Source organism: Elephas maximus, chromosome 12, assembly GCF_024166365.1.
Source record: "Elephas maximus indicus isolate mEleMax1 chromosome 12, mEleMax1 primary haplotype, whole genome shotgun sequence".
Classification (NCBI taxonomy): Eukaryota; Metazoa; Chordata; class Mammalia; order Proboscidea; family Elephantidae; genus Elephas; species Elephas maximus.
Window position 1 is genome coordinate 20,331,771 of NC_064830.1, and position 16,659 is coordinate 20,348,429.

The window sequence follows — 16,659 nt, forward strand, 5'->3', positions numbered from 1 at the left end:
ATACCGTAGGATGTAGGCGCTCTGGTGGCACAGTGGTTAAGAGCTCGGCTGTTAACCAAAAAGTCAGCAGTTCGAATCCACCAGCCACTCCTTGGAAACCCTATGAGGCACTTCTACTCTGTCCTATAGAGTTGCTGTGAGTCAGAATCGACTCGACAGCAACGGATTCAGGGTTTGGTTTTGTTTTTTTTTGGTATACAGTATGTAAAATATCAATATCCTATATACCTTTATAGTGTATTAAGTTTTCATATAGGTTGGTTTCCTGTGATTCTCACCAACACCTCTTAAGTTGGTGAGGTAAGTATTATCATCTCTGTTTCGTGGGTGGGGAAACTAATTCTCGGGGACAGTACTTAATTCACAGTCATAAAACTATCTAATAAGTAGCAGAGAGTTTGGTCTCCATGGTATATCGCCTTCTATTAAAAACAAGAGTGACTATCCACAGCGCTCCCCTGGAGCTGGCGACGCAGCAGTGATGGCAGGCTGTGCTCAGCTACTTATTCCTTTTCACCTAGTGTGTGGTGATCAGTGTAAATGCATGCCAAATCAGACGCCCAATGGAGCACAGTCTACATTGGTGGAAGAGCTGTGTATCTGCAGGAAAAGATGAATGTTCAAATACGAAAAGCAAACCAATGGCTGTTGTCTCATCAGTGCCCTACTCTAAGGAACCAAGCAACTATGACTAAAAGCCCCATTCATTATCAAACGCAAAACAAATATTTTAAAAACTAAAATCAACATATGCTTACCTCCACCGTACCAGTGGCAAACAAGCCATGTACAGAATTTATGTCGCAAACATTATTCTCCCTAAAACAGTAAAGCGATGATAGAAAGTAGTTAACATTCACTTTAGAGGAGAGATTAATAAGCGTTCTAAGTGACCAGCCAATTCAAATTCTGTGCAGAAGGAAGATGTGTAGATTCTCTCACTCATTTGCAAACGAAAAATGCCAAGGCATCAAAGGGTTAAGTGTTTGGCTCACAGTCACCAGAGTTTCTGGTCCTCAGGGTTATACTCTATACTTATTACTTGATGGAACAAGGAATGACTTCCCTGTGAAGCACTACTAATGAGAATAAAGCCTGATTTCATTTTCTCAATTTGTTTTCTTCCAAGACAAGGTAGCATTCTTGAAAGAACATGGACTATAACCATGAGAATCCTAAGACCTGACAAGCTTGAGGTGCGTATGTTGGTCTAAGGTCAATTACTTAGTTGCGTATACTGATTCCTCTTCTTATAAAATGGTTATTTCACCTACTTCATTGGGTTGTTGTGAGAATTAAATAAAAAGAACTGTCAAATACTCAGCACAGTGCCCAGGGAACAGAAGACACTTGAAAAACAGTAGCTATTATTATGAACAGGAGACTATGTAGCTAAAGAACAGATAACTTTTTATTATTCCACAACGGATCCTGAAATTACTATACTCTTCTTTAACGAAAACAGCATTTCAAGTCAATGTGAAAAAAAAATCCTCAAAAGCTTACTTGGAAACTTTTAAAAAGTCATAAAACTAATAAGTAACTTAATGGTGCTACTTCTATGTTGCCCAGAATTCTGCTTACACAGACTGTTCCAGGTTATCTGATAACAAGGTGAGATCTAGCTCCATCTCCTGGTCAAAAACATGGCAACGTTATTAAAAACACTCACGCAGCATCAGTTTGTAGAGGATTCAGGTACCGTCCTTGCTCTAGATTTAATCTATAAACTTCCGAGCTATGAAGTAATAAAGAAAGTTAAAAATCTGGCAAACTACAATGCACTTTTCTTAAAGTAAATATAAATAAAGCACCAATTCATTCATAAAGCATTAATTCCCTCTGTAAAAGTGATACAAATACAGATTCTAAACCTAACAAAAAGAATCCTTATTCATGAATTTATGAATGCATTCATAGATAAAAGTGACTTAAACCAACCACATGCCAAGGAAATACGAAGTCATGAAGTAGAATATTACTTACAAGTAACATGGAGAATATGCACTATAACAGCAAGTAGAAAAAAAAAAAAATACATGATCCAAAAGTACATATAATAAATCTATGGCAACTTTTTATGTATGTATATAAGACTAGAAATACAGGAAAACGCTAATAAAGGTATTATTAGTATAATATTTCTCTGGGTGGTATAAATATGGTTTTTTTCTTCTTTATGCCTTTTTGTGTTTTCCCAGTTTTCTAAAATGAGCACATTATTTCTAGAATCAAAAAGGAGAACAATTAAGAATAGAAAGTTTTAAAATACCATGCAATAGGGAAATGAAACTGGCTTCATCAACAATACTGCCCCCAATTAAGTTACCTAGGAGTCCTGGTGATGCAGTGGTTAAGCACTCAGCTGCTAATCAAACGGTCAGCAGTTCAAATCCACCAGCTACTCAATGGGAGAAAGATGTGGCAGTCTGCTTCTGTAAAGATTTATAGCTTTGGAAACCCTATGGGGCAGTTCTACTCCATCCTGTACAGTCACTAAGAGTTGGAATCAACTCGACAACAACGGGGTTGGTTATCTATGCCTCTATCCCCAGATTCAGCACACAAGGCTAACAGAAGTCAAGGACTTAACTCCTAAACAAGCCAGTCACTTCAGAACTATACTCTTTCAGCAAGCTAAAGGCAGGGATCATGGCTTATTGTTCTTCAGACCCCTCCCCCCATTTTTTTTTTTTAACCAGAGTCCATAAGCACATAAGGCATTAATCACAAACTGGTTCAGATATAAACACATCACTGATGTTAAAACAAATTTAAAGCAGGCACTACTAGCATTTGGAGATAAACAGAAAACTGGGGGAAAAAATTAAAACAATACTGTGTCTAAAAAATTGGGGCAACTGGGCTATATTAAACAGGCTTGCATATTTCCCACCAGTATTTCCTGCTTTAAGTACTGGGACATGAACTACCATAGATAACATTAAAAGAAAATCTTTTATTAAGTGAAACATCAGGTATTAAACAGTACATTATAATAAAAAAAACCCCACTATCAAGTCAATTTCGACCAGAGCAACCCCATAGGGTTTCTGAGGCTATAAACCTCTACAGAAGCAGACTGTCACATCTTTCTTCTACAGGGCTGCTGGTGGTTTCGAACCCCTGACCTTTTGGTTAGCCGTCGATTGCTTTAGCCACTGCACCACCCAGGATCCTTACATCATAAATAATACATATCAATATGAAAGCAATAAGTTTGTTCTCTGTGTTTGTTTTTTTTGTTTGTTTGCCCCTGATTTCTAAGGTTTTTTTTTTTTACAATAGTGTATATCACTTTTGAATTTTTTTTCAAAAAGCAAGTTATTTAAATAGATAAAATACAGAAGAAATTTTAGAAACAGAAATTGTTTTCGGAGGTAGAAAGAAGAAAACAATGAGTGATTAAATCCAATACCTTGCACCAACGAAGTACAAGTCACAGGATGGATAGTGGTAAGAGAAATCTCTCCCGAACTTTGGTATTCTGGTTTTGTAGTAAAAACCTTGTTGGGAGTGAAATTCAATGTATCTATCATTATGTAAGAAGACAATCTGAAAAAGAAAGAAGAGAATCGGTTTGCTTAGATTTCCAGGTAAAGTGTTTACCTTAACATTACCATTAAATCTGAACAAACCAAAAAAAAAAAAAAAAAAAATCTTGATCTCTCTCTCTCCCCCGCTAAACACATACACACACACTATCTACCTTCCCATTGGATTCTTAGTGCCATCTTGCACAGGTTTTCTGCAAGCCTAAATTTTGAAATGAAAATCTTAAAATACATGTCCTTCATTTATCTGGCACCAGCATTTTGTAAAGTGGAGCACTGCATAGTAACTTCAATGAGTAATTTCTAATTCACTTAGGTACACATTTCACTAACCCCACAATGACCACATAGGGTTTGATAAGTTCCTTGTATAAACTTAACTCCAATGTATTACAAAAGTATCTTAAAAATCTCCAGATGGTATTTAAAAGCAAATTTAACAATATTTTGAGGAAATGTACTATAAAATCACATGGTCCAAAACAAATGAAAAAAGGCTACCAGACGCAAAAGGATAAACTGTACCCCATAGTTTCCAGAACTGAAAACAACATATAAAGCCATAACAATACATATTTAGCCAACTAGGAAAATTCAATTTGTTTTTAAGATGACATTTAACATTAATAAAAAATTTTAATTTAAAATTGAGTAAGGACTTTAATGAGAATCTTGTACCTACTGAAAATGACCATAAAATCTGAAAGTAATAGTACCAAGAAAAGAGAGATCTATTTAGCTGTGTCTTGAACGGTTTTAGAATATGCCATCATCATTTACAGAGTTAAGAAAATTAAACATATAACATTACGATTTTACTTTACACATTTTAATAAGAATATGAAAGCAACCTGGCAGGTAAGTCTATTTTTAATGCAATAATCAGAACCACAAATCTAGAATACAAAATGGTTTAAAAAAGATGGCTGCTACCGACTCTTAAAACTACAGATAGGGCTTCACATACAACATGAAAACCTAATACCAATATTAGGCTATCTAAAGGGTATCTCGATGCTGTTGTTTTAAAGGATACTGAGTATCATACATGGAACCAACTAAAAAATATATTAGCAGAAAATGTTTGGTTATATTTTACTATACCACCATCTTTAATTTAACAATGGGAGCATTACAAAAATACAATCCCGTTTATTCATTTCTTGACTACTGCAGAAACAAATCAATGCTATCAAATGTACCTTGGAATAGTCATCAGATAAAATTTCAAAGGTGACAACTGAAAAACAAGAAATAGTGAGAAAAATGCAATTATCGACAAAAAGTTTTTAATGAAAATGCAAACTTCATACTAAGGATTCTAATTCAACACATAAATTATTCACAAATACTGCTTTTTTTCCTCTTTTGTCCCTAAATAACAAGAATTCAATTTCCATATTATACTGTCCCCAAAACACCAGGTCGAAAATTAAAGGCTTTACTATTTCTCGGTACAGATCAACTAGCTTCTCTGCAGAACAAAAGCCAATTACAAAATAGGTAAATTCACAAAATGTAATGACTTTTAAATTCTTCTGTTTTCCTAAGGTATTTAAGATAAAATAATTTTTAAGACCTTCAAATATAAATTAAAAAACTATTTAAAAAAGAGGTAACGGTAATTTTTAATCCAATTATACCTGCTAAAAAAGACAAAGAGCTAAAACAGTTGTCATTAGCAGTCCACAGGGTTTCCATTGTTTTCAAAAAGCAAAGGGTAAAACAGGAGATGTTTATTATCTTACAGAACTCATATCCTACTAACTTCTTTTCCCTCAATCCCAAACACTAGACCAAATGATAAAAATAATTTAAATTTCCCATTGTAGCTTGCCATCGGTGTTTGAGAGGATCCTAAAAATGACCCTTAATGACCTTCACCCTTCTATAATCACCTCCTCTGAGAATGTGAGTAAAACCTACGGACATGATGAGATACCACTCCCATGATTATATTACATTATGACAAAAGAAAGATTAGCAGAGTAGGCTTACCCTAGTCACATGAACCCTTTAAAGGCAGAGTTTTCTAGGGCTGGCTGCAAAAGGGGAAGTCAGAGAGATTTGAAGCAGAAGGACCCAATCAGCTATTAGCTGCTGGCTGGAAGATGGAGGGAGCCATGTGACAAAGAACGCTGGGGGCCTCTAGAAGCTGAGAGTGACCATCAGCAGACAGCCAGCAAGGAAACAGGGACTCCAATCCTATAGCCAAAAGGAACCGAATTCTGCCCAACAACCTGAACAAATCTGGAAGCAGATTCTTTTCCAGAGCCTTCAGGTAAGGATCCAGCCCACCTGACACCTTGAGCATAGGGTCCATGTGGAATTATGACCTATAGGGTTGTGAACTAATAAATGATATTTCTCTAAGCCACAAAGTTTGTGGTAATTTTTTACACAGCAATAGGCAACTAATACACCATCCATTCCCATTTTAAACGCAGAAAAGCAGCCAAATTAAAAAAGCTATTTTCATGATGGAAAAATTTAGAAACAGTGGTGATGGCTGAACAACATGATGAACGTAACTGATGTCATTGAATTGGACGTGGAAAAGATGTTGAAACAGCAAATGTTTTGTTACATATATATTTACCATAATTTTTAAGCAAAAAGCTATTTTCATGAACTCAAATCTAACCTCTTACTCACCTTCTGAATCTAAACACCTTTCAAACTTCAAGGATAACTGGTAGGTGTCGTAACATCGAACCCGAGGTTTATATGTTCCTATAAAAAAAATAATTTGCTGTAAAAACAGAAAAAACACGCTTTTCATTGACAATATCCTGCATATATGTGGAGTACACTTTTTCTTCAGAGCTAGGCAGGATTGATTATAGCTGTATCAAAAGAAAAAGATTTAAAAGCAGCGCCTTCCAAATACCCCACAGAGAAAACGAACAGTGGATATAAGCAAGCAAGTCATAGAAAATGAAATGTAAATACTTACTCGCTAGTAATCTAACAAAAGAACATTAAAACAAATTTTTTGTCTATCTAAATGATGAAGATTAAAGCGATACTTAAAATTTGCTGTTGGTAAACCCACTGCTGTCAAGTGGATTCCAACTCATAGCAACCGTATAGGACAGCGTAGAACTGCCCCACAGGGTTTTTCCAAGGAGTGGCTGGTAAATTCAAACTGCCGACCTTTTGGTTAGCAGCCAAACGCTTAACCACTGTGCCACCAGGGCCCAGGTGTTGGAAGGGTGCTGAAAAATGGGCATTCTCATACACCGTTGGTTAGTATAAATTGATACAGTGTCTCTGGAGAACAATCTGGCAATATTTATAAGATATATAACGTTTATACATCTTGACTCTGTATTTTAACTAATAACAAATTTATCTCAAGGAAATACACCCACCAACTATACTAGACATGACTGTTTGCTACAGCACTGTGTATAAATGGTCGAAAAACTGAATGCAAATAAAATGTCCAGTAATAGGGAAATGATTAAAATAAACAACGGAAAACCCACACAATGGAACATGACATGGTCCACAAAGAGGATGAGGCAGACTTACTAGTGACATGAAAAGCTGCCCAAAATGTATTACAAAGTAACAGAGAATACAGAGAGAGCATGAGTGAGCAAGTGAATACTGCAAAATGGTGCAGATATTATCCTACTTTTGTAAAACTAAACAATAACGTTAGTATTTTGTCTGGAAAAGAGTTTGAGGAGTAGTGTTTGGGGTCTTAAAAGCTTGTGAGAGGCCATCTAAGATATGACTATTGGTCTCTACACATCTGGAGCAAAAGACAAAGAAGGAATCCAAAGGCTCAAAGAAGAAACTAGTCTACAGGACTAATAACGGTCTACACAAACCACAGCCTCACCGACCTTGAGACCAGAACAACTAGATGCCCTGATACCACCACTGACCATTCCGACCAGGGACACAATAGGTGGTCCCAGGCAGAATGGAGGAAAAATGTAGAACAAAATTCAAATTCCTAAAAAAGGGCAGACTTACCGGACTGGGAGAGACCAGACGAACTCCCCAGACTACTGCCCTAGGATACACTCTAATGTTGGAACTCAAACCATTCCCGGAGGTCACCTATAGCCAAAAGACGGAGTGGCTCGTAAAATAAAAGATATCACCAGTAAGTACCGTGCCCCTCTAAACAATCATCTAAATAAGACCTAAGGGTCAACAGTTACCCTAGACCAAAGATGAGAAGGTAAGGGGGACAAAGAAGCTAGATTGATGGAAACACAGCAACCAGAACAGAAACAGTAAGAATGCTGACACACTGTGAAAAGTGCAGCCAATGTTGCTGAATAATAAATACGTACAGAAATTGTTAAGTGAGAACCTAATATGCTATGTAAATTTTCTCCAAAACCACAATAAAATATTAAGAAAAAGAAAAGAGTTGGTGGGAAAAGCACTAACTTCACCATGATTGTTTCTCTCTGTGAAGTGTAATTTCATGGACATTCCGATTACATGCCGTGTATTTCTTAATATTTTTTATTTAAGTTTCTCATGTTTGCAATCAGGAAAAGAAATAGGTTAATTTTTAAAACCAATAAAGATATTAAAAAACAGAAAAGAATCCTGTTTACTGGGACGAATCAAAGCCCAAGAGCTCATTCAAAAAGGGAAGTTAAAAAATAAAATAAAACAAAAAACAGTAGATATACTAAGAGTCCTCTGTTGTATGATGTTAATTTTAGTATATTTATACATGCATCTGTGTGTCTCTTTGTGTATGCTATATAAAGATTTGAAAAGCTGTTAATAATACACAGAACCTTCACTTCCTTTTTTTATGTTTGTTTTTGGGTCTTTTTTCTGCATTTCTGTAATGTTAAAAAGGCTGACATGTATTACTCTGACCATCAGAAAAAAAAAATTTTGATGAAAAACATAAATAGAAAAAAAAGTAGCCCTTCCATTTTGCTTGCTCTTTTACCCACAAGTACCAATAAAGACTAACAACGCCCTAAGAACAGATTTGAATCTGGCAAGATCATAATCCTAATGCTTCCAAAGCTAGGGGCTGGTTAGTTCAATAACACCTCAATACTTAGCACATCCCCTTGGCTCACTTCCCCGGATAGTCTATTTCGCCAACTAGACTAAAATTCCTTCCGGGGCTGGCTCATATCTAATTCAACTTTTATTTTAGCCACAGGGCCTAAAAAACACTGAAGGTAACAGAGGTAGGGACAGAGATCAAAAAAGAAGAACCTCTATTGAATTAAATAAACAAGTGACAACTTCAAGTCCACGTCCCTTACCAATACCAGAAAAAGGACTCTCTAGAAAAGGTGACTCAGTGTATTCCTTCCATCTTCTTTTGATGCTTCCTGCGTCGTCTAATATTTTTTCCATAGAATCCTTCACTATTGCAACTCGAGGCTTGAATTTTTTCTTCAGTTCTTTCAGCTTGAGGAATGCCAAGCGTGTTCTTCCCTTTTGCTTTTCCATTTCCAGCTCTTTGCACGTGTCATTATAATACTGTCTTCTTGAGCCGCCCTTTGCAATTTTCTGTTCAGTTCTTTTACTTCATCAATTCTTCCTTTTGCTTTAGCTGCTCAACGTTTGACAGCAAATTTCAGAGATCAGTCCCTCAAGAAGGACATCATGCTTGGCAGAGTGCAGAGTGCAGGGTCAGTGGAAAAGAGGAAGACCCTTAACAAGGTGGACTGACACAGTGGCTGCAACAATGAGCTCAAGCATAACAATTGTGAGGATGGCTCAGGACCGGGCAGTGTTTCATTCTATTGTGCATAGAGTCTCTGAGTTGGAACCAGCTCGAAGGCACCTAACAACAACAACAGAAAAGGTGAACCAGAGGGACTCTGGGCTTGAGCACTGTGTTGTCCAATACAGTAGCCACAAGTCATGTGTGCTCTTTAAGTTAAAACAAAAAATTTAGTTCCTCACACTAGCCACATTTCATGTATTATTTAATATTCTTTTAAAGAGAAAAATAAAAAAGGTTCTGATTGAGATGGAAAGCAATTAATTTTGCCTGGGAGTAGAGGATGATGTCATAATTAAAAGTGTAATTTTAGCAGACATTTACCTTCTTATTTAATCTGTACTTTTGTTCTATTAAGTACTAGATCTGGGAGCTTAGCAAATCACTTAATATCTCTGGATCAGTAAGATGAAGAAAACAAATTAAATTCCTAAATTCCTTCCAGTCCTCAAGAGGTCTTTACTGCATTCGCATATCTTGGATTTCCTCAATTCTTTCTACCAGTTTCTGAATATAAAATTGCAGGCTAAGAGATATGGACAGCATTAATACTGAGACATCCTAATACAGAACAAAAGGGAGTGGCTTGAGTATGTAGACAACATTCTATCTAATATGAAAGGGGCTGGAAAAGAGGTGGAGATGGGGGCTATTAAACCAGAGAAAACATGTATGGATAGCACACAGGACATGCACAGTGAAATCACAGACAAAAAGGTTGGATGATATTGTTCTAAATTTTAACACATAAAAAGTTTCTGTATTTCATGGCTTTTTGATAGTGATAATGAAAAAAATGTAAAATCCTAGTGACAGAAAAAATATTAGTACATGATATTTAAAATCATTACGTTAAAAGTGATCTTTCCTGGAACTTTAACTCATTGCTGAGGGGAGCATAAAATGGTACGATCACTTTGAGAAAAGGTCTGGCAGTTGCTTATAAAACTAAACACACACCTACCCTGTGGCCCAGCAATTCCACTCGTAGTATTTACCAAAGACAAATGAAAGCATGTGTGTATAAAACATGAAAGCAGATGTCCACCAAAAAAAGACTTGTACAAGACTGTTCACGATGCTTTATTAATAACAACCAAAAAATAAAACTAGCCCACCTATCCATCAGCTGGAGAATGAATAAGCAACCTGTGGTACAGTCATATAACAGAATACTATTTGGTAACAAAAAAGAACAAACTACTGATACCTGGAACAACATAAATGAGTTTCAAAAACAAAGAAGTCTTACACAAAAACAATACATAGTACATGTCTGTATTGATATAAAGTTGTAAAACAGGCTCAACTTGTCTGGGGTGGAAAAAAATCAGAGCACTGGTGGCTTCTGTATGGGTGGGAGCGGGGACTGATTGAGCAAGCAGCATGAGGGCATTTTCTAGGGTAACGGGGATGTTCTGTATCTTGATAGAAGTTTAGGTTACAGGTGTATACATTTGTCAATACTCATCAAATAGTACGTTTAATATCTATGCATTTCATGATAAGTAAATTTTAATTAAAAAACCAAAGGCCGTAAATAAACATTAAACTCTAGTAAGTGATATACATGCTGAGATATTTACAGAAGTATACTGATACCTACAACTAGCTTTGACATGCATCAAAAAACGAAATTGAATGATGGGTATATAGGGAGATGGATAGGCAAATACATGATAAAGCAAATACAGCAAAATATTTATTGTGGAATCCAGGCAGTAGATAGATGGGTGTTTACTATATAATTTTTCAGTATTTCTCTACGTTTGAAATATTTTATAATAAAATGTTAGGGTAAAAAAAAAAAAGTGCCCTTTCCCACCATAGCATGTCCTGCTATAAAATGTATATATATAATACCAAAAAGATTACTTACCAGTTGCTAAAATATACTGTCCATCTTTTGACACCTTAATAGTGGTACAAACAGTAGGCATCTCAAAATCCTGAATAAGTTCAATTCTCCTACGAACATCTACAAAGAAATATAACAAACAAAACATGTGTCTAGTCTGTATCATATGAGATCAAAGTGTGCAAAGCAGTCATAGCAACTACAAACAGGTAAAACAAAAATTCCCAATGCTTCCAAGTCTGGGAAAAGGACATCAATACAGGCTGACCCATTAAAGAGCAGTTTCTTCCTTAGCTCATACATTATTTCTATAAGCTACATACTTTATATTCACTTTTCAAGAAAAAAAAAAAGTATCATCATTAATTGAAAAGAAAAACATCCACAATAGTATATCGAGTATCCAGTTTGAAGACATGAATAAAGGGGGAGCTGAAATAAACATTAAACCGCTATCGTCACTCAATTATGGCTAGGAAAAAGCTTATAATTTTTTTCTCCTAAATACTAACAGGTTTAAACGGCCAAAATTTTAAGATTACATAAGAAACTGCTACCAAGTTGACTTTTGCGTTTACTGGCACCACTATGTGTACCATACTGGAGGAAGACTTAGTGGAATCTCTATAACCAAAAAACTAATCTTCACAAAAACCAGTTCCTTCCTCTAACAGATCATCACCGTGTGGATTCTTTCAAGTTAATACCATAACAACGTACCTCCTGCAAAGACAGTTTGCCACCCCAGGGCACATTCACCACCTCGTTTATTAAACCCAGTTATGAGATGTGACCCACTCAATTCGCGAGACACATATGAGTTTTGAGCTGGGTTAGAAGAAATATTAATTGAACATTTTTTTTCCCCTTAAATAATCTGAATTAGTGTGCCTGGTTACACACTAGGATGCTGGGACTGTCAGATCAAATCAGAATCAGTAAACATTAGTAAATCAGCAACTTTTGCTTTCCCTCAATTTAAAATTTTAATTTTCCAAATTTAGTATTATATAAAGCCTACTTTTCCAACATGCTTGACCTGGGGAATTCTTCATATCCAGAAACCCCTTCAATATCTTAGGTACATAACTTTTAGAAAATAAATAAATAAAACGCATGGGAAAATACAACATCTTTCATATATGACAAGCTATAATGGAGAAAATTAATGGAAATTTGTCTACTAAGATGATTTGTTAAAAATTTTTATTTTCTATTCCTACTTTCCCTGCTGCCATAACTTAAAAAACCAAAACCTGCAATGATCATGTTCACATTCCTGTACATAAAACCACTATGTCCAAAAAGAAAATGCTCATCGTCTCTCGACAGCAGTGGGTAGTGGGTGGGCATTGCCTCTATATCTCAAAAACTGACAAATGGGTTTAACTAATGGAATAAGATTTTACACTAAACAACAGAGCAATTATGGAACTGTTAAGAGACACGGTCCCTCTTGTGACCCTTGTTTCTACACATCTTGCTGGGTATGGCAAGGCTGCACGGCCCTTGGCACTCTTTAATCTGAGTCATTCCTCAGGGTTATCTATGCAGCTGGTAACCTCAAAAAATGAGGACGCATTCCCCCTACGGATAAAGAGCACTGGCTTACTGCTTGCAATCAAAGCAGTGCACCTCCCAAGCTAAATGCTTCTCCGCTACAATGCTAACCCACTGCATGGGCAGCGTCCATCTGGGCCGTACTACGTTGCCTCTCTGGGACTTAAGAACAAGGCAAACTCACACAAATATGCCGATTTTCATGCTATTTGCCGTGTTGCGAGTAATAAAGTCCCTTGTCCTGGCCCATGAGCCTGTGTCTTCCGCTATCATCCATGAAACAGTATCAGAATAATTCAAACCCCACACCCACCGGGAACATATCATCAACAACAAAAGGTTTCTTAAGAAGGAAAAAGGCAAAATAAAAGTTTATTTTTCACTACATTAATCCAATGCATTTTCATAAGCCTTCACTTAATCTGATAACAATAAATGAGGGAAAGTATTATACAACAGATCACTGATGCAGCTACAGTGAGAAAAAATAATGTATACTCACCAACATCTTTCTTCTGCAGTGCTCTCTTCTTCCTGTCAGAAAGCCACTGAAAGAAAATGGAGACTTTCTTTGAAAACAAATTTACCTAAATTGCTCTTCTGCTTGCAAAAATAATACATGCTTGTATTAAAAACATCAAACCTTACAGGGAAGTTTAACAAAGAAAGCAGAAATATTCTGTAACCCTAATCCTGAACCAAAACCAAACCCAGTGCCGTCAAGTTGATTCCGACTCATACAGGACAGAGTAGAACTGCCCCATAGAGTTTCCAAGGAGTGCCTGGCGGATTTGAACTGCCGACCCTTTGGCTAGCAGCCATAGCACTTAACCACTACGCCACCTACTGTTAATAAATCCTGGGTTTTTGTGGGGTTTTTCTGGTATATACTTATATATATTAGATAATAAGTTTTTAGAATTACTGTGTTTTACACAACAGAAAACTTAATTCATCTAATTAATCTAAGGGAAAGCTGCTATCCTCAAATGTTATGGATTCTAACTAATACAAGGACTAGTTTCATCATTTTAAGTGAAATTTTAAAAAGCAAAATATTAAGCAGAGACCATTTCTTATAGAAATATGTTTTTAAAAAGAACACAACTAAATAAATAACTGACCAAATAACTGATACATGATAATAAAGAAATGATACTTTTTAGGTCATTCACTGATACCAGATTTTGTTCTGTAATTAAAGTTAGTCTTTTTAGCTAGCTGCATAATTCTACTGCATGAACAGGTGCCAATTACGAAGCACTGAACAATTATGATCACCCTAAAGCTGTGGTTCTCAACCAGGGGTGATTTTGCCCCCCAGAAAACATTTAGCAATTTCTGAAGACATACTTAGTTGTCACAACTGGGAGAGTAGGCTACTGGCATCTAGTGGGTGCCAAACAAAAACCAAACCTGTTGCCATCGAGCCAACTCAGACTCACAGCGACCCTATAGCTCAGCGTAGAATTGCCCTGTTGGGCTTCCAAGGACCTTTTGCTTAGCAGCCATAGTTCTTAACCACTATGTTTCCCACCTAGTGGGTAAAAAAAAAGTGGGTAGAGGTCAGGAATACTAACAAACATCCCACAATACACAAGACAGCCCCCAAACAAAGAATTTTCCAGCCCAAAATGTCGACAGTGCTAAAGTTAACAAACCCTGCTCTAAAGGAATTGAAAAAAATGTAAGAAAATTACAAGACGTCATTTCTAAAAGCACAAACCCAATTTATAGCTCTAATGAGATATATGAAGGAGCCCTATTAACTGAAAGTCAGCTGTTCAAAACCACTGACCACTCCAAGGGAGAAAGATGTGGCAGTCTGCTTCCATAGAGATTTACAACCTTGGAAACTCTGTGGGGTTGATTATGAGTCAGAATCAACTCGACGGCAGTGGGTTTTGGTTGGTCACACCATTCGAGACCCTGAGTATGATGCCTGTGACAGAGTCTACATTTGAAGAGGTTTCTCATTTTTTGCAGATTCCATATTTACAAATTCGCCTGTTTGGTAAAATGTATTTGTAATCCCAAAATCATACACTTGCAGCACTTTTGTGGTCATTCGTGGATATACACAGAAGGACAAAAATTTGAATTACTTATCATATGTGTTCCTGGCTGAGGTCTTGTTTCAGCTCCTATATTGTAAACACGTATCCTTTTCGTTGTCTATTTAGTGCTATGTTTTTTCACATTTTCTGTACCTTTGTTAATTTCATGCTTTAAAGTGGCCCCCAAGCATAGTGCTATATTTATGTTTTCCAAGGGCAGGATTCAGATGAACAGTAAACCAGAAAACCAAAGCAGTTGCCATCCAGTCATTTTTGACTCATGATGACCCTCTGGATTGCAGAGTAAACCATACTCCACAGGGTTTTCATGGCTGTGACCATTCATAAGCAGATTATAGGCCTTTCTTCCGAGGACTCTCTGGATGGATTCCAACTATCAACTTTCAGCTAGTAGCTCAGCATTCAACCATTTGAGCCACCATACCAAAAAGTGGCATATTTTAAAACAACATTCTAACATGTACCAAAACAAACAAACAAACCCGTTGTGGTAGAGTCAATTCCAACTCATAGTCACCCTATAGGACAGAGTAGAACTGCCCCCATAGAGTTTCCCAGGAGAGTCTGGTGGATTCGAACTGCCGACCTTTTGGTTAGCAGCCCTGACACTTAACCACTACGCCACCAGGGTTTCCCTAACATGTACAGAGACTCAAAATGGACATGCCCTCCCTCAAAAAAGTAGTTTCCTTTTACTGGAAGTGCTGGGGCAGAGGTTTGATGACTATTTGTAAGAAATAAAAAACAAGCTTCAGATCCTAGATGTGTGACCCTGGTTAAGTCACCCTTTCCTTCTCTGGATCTCAGCAAGGATTAGTACTTACTGATTTTCCAAGCCCTTTCCAGTTCTACTGCTCTAAGATTCTATGGAATCAAGCTGGGTTCAGCAAGTCCCACCGTAAATTCTCTACACCATAAATTCTACAGGTGCATTTCTCTTGTTCACTGTTGTATCCCTACTATCTGGCATATAGTAGGAATTCAACAAATATCTGATAAGCGGGCATTAAAATGGTGAGGATGCTGACAGAAATGTCCGTCAACCAAACTATCCACGTTTTTCTTCTCGATGTGACAGCGGCTGTTAACATGCAGAGAAGCCCAACGGGACGCATCCTTTGTTTTATAGAACTTTGTAAGAGTCCAAGCAAAGCCGATCGACCCTGACCACCTCTCAGTCCAGTTTCTGGCGCGGTGACCGTAAGGTCCTCGTTTTCCCCTGCAGATCAGCACACCCGGGTAACATCACTCGCCTCTGGGCTTCCCCGAATCAGCGGCCGGTCAGGGCCCAGATAAAACAGAGGCGAGAGACCCGGCTGAGGAGAGAAGCGACTGCCCTGCGGGTAGAACCCCGGAAGAGTTCGACTGGGCCGGGGGGCCTGATGTGACTCACCTCAGGAAGGGACTTGCCGCAGCTGAGACTGTAAATCTTCACTTCGTTCAGGCTAGAGACCTGCATTGCGGCGCCGAGATGCGGCCACCCCTGGCCGTGTTCGGGCCGCTCTTCCCTAGGTGGACTCAGAGAAAACCGCAGAGCCTCCACGGTACGGCCCCGCAGCGTGCGGCAGCTGGCGTTCTCTGATGACGCACTTCCGGGCGCCAGAAAGCGCACGTGTTCCGGGAAGAGAGTTGAATTGGTGAAGGGAGGTAACCCGGAGGAGACTGAGGTTTGGGAGAGGCGGCAGGGTCTGGTGGCTGCAGTGACACAGAAAGTGATAAAATCCTGAGCGGCAGAAATCGATCTTAAGGTCGCTGCCGAGTCTGAAATGGCGGACGGACGTGTGGCTGTGCTGCCAGGAGTGACGAGAGGCTTTGTGATCTCGGTCACTGAACCGAGCCGGCGAAGGTGGCCGGCGTGCGGGCAGATTCAGAGTA

The 16,659-nt window shown here is 37.8% G+C and overlaps 1 protein-coding gene across 3 annotated transcripts in view; it reads right to left on the bottom strand.

Annotated features, from left to right (window-relative positions):
- The window catches only part of NOL10 (nucleolar protein 10), a 115,414-nt gene extending 99,063 nt beyond the window's left edge, over positions 1 to 16,351 (bottom strand). Inside the window, exons 1-8 of one of the 3 annotated variants that reach the window (XM_049902713.1) lie at positions 16,178 to 16,351; positions 13,209 to 13,254; positions 11,168 to 11,266; positions 6,210 to 6,287; positions 4,757 to 4,794; positions 3,419 to 3,555; positions 1,673 to 1,738; positions 759 to 819 (exon numbers count right to left, since the gene is read on the bottom strand). In XM_049902713.1, the coding sequence (XP_049758670.1) occupies positions 759 to 819; positions 1,673 to 1,738; positions 3,419 to 3,555; positions 4,757 to 4,794; positions 6,210 to 6,287; positions 11,168 to 11,266; positions 13,209 to 13,254; positions 16,178 to 16,243 (591 nt within the window). In that variant the 5' untranslated portion in view covers positions 16,244 to 16,351. Of the gene's footprint in view, positions 1 to 758; positions 820 to 1,672; positions 1,739 to 3,418; positions 3,556 to 4,756; positions 4,795 to 6,209; positions 6,288 to 8,821; positions 9,282 to 11,167; positions 11,267 to 13,208; positions 13,255 to 16,177 lie in introns of those variants that run through there. The other 2 variants (XM_049902715.1, XM_049902714.1) reach the window with 2 other exon arrangements.
- Positions 16,352 to 16,659: the final 308 nt, after the last annotated feature.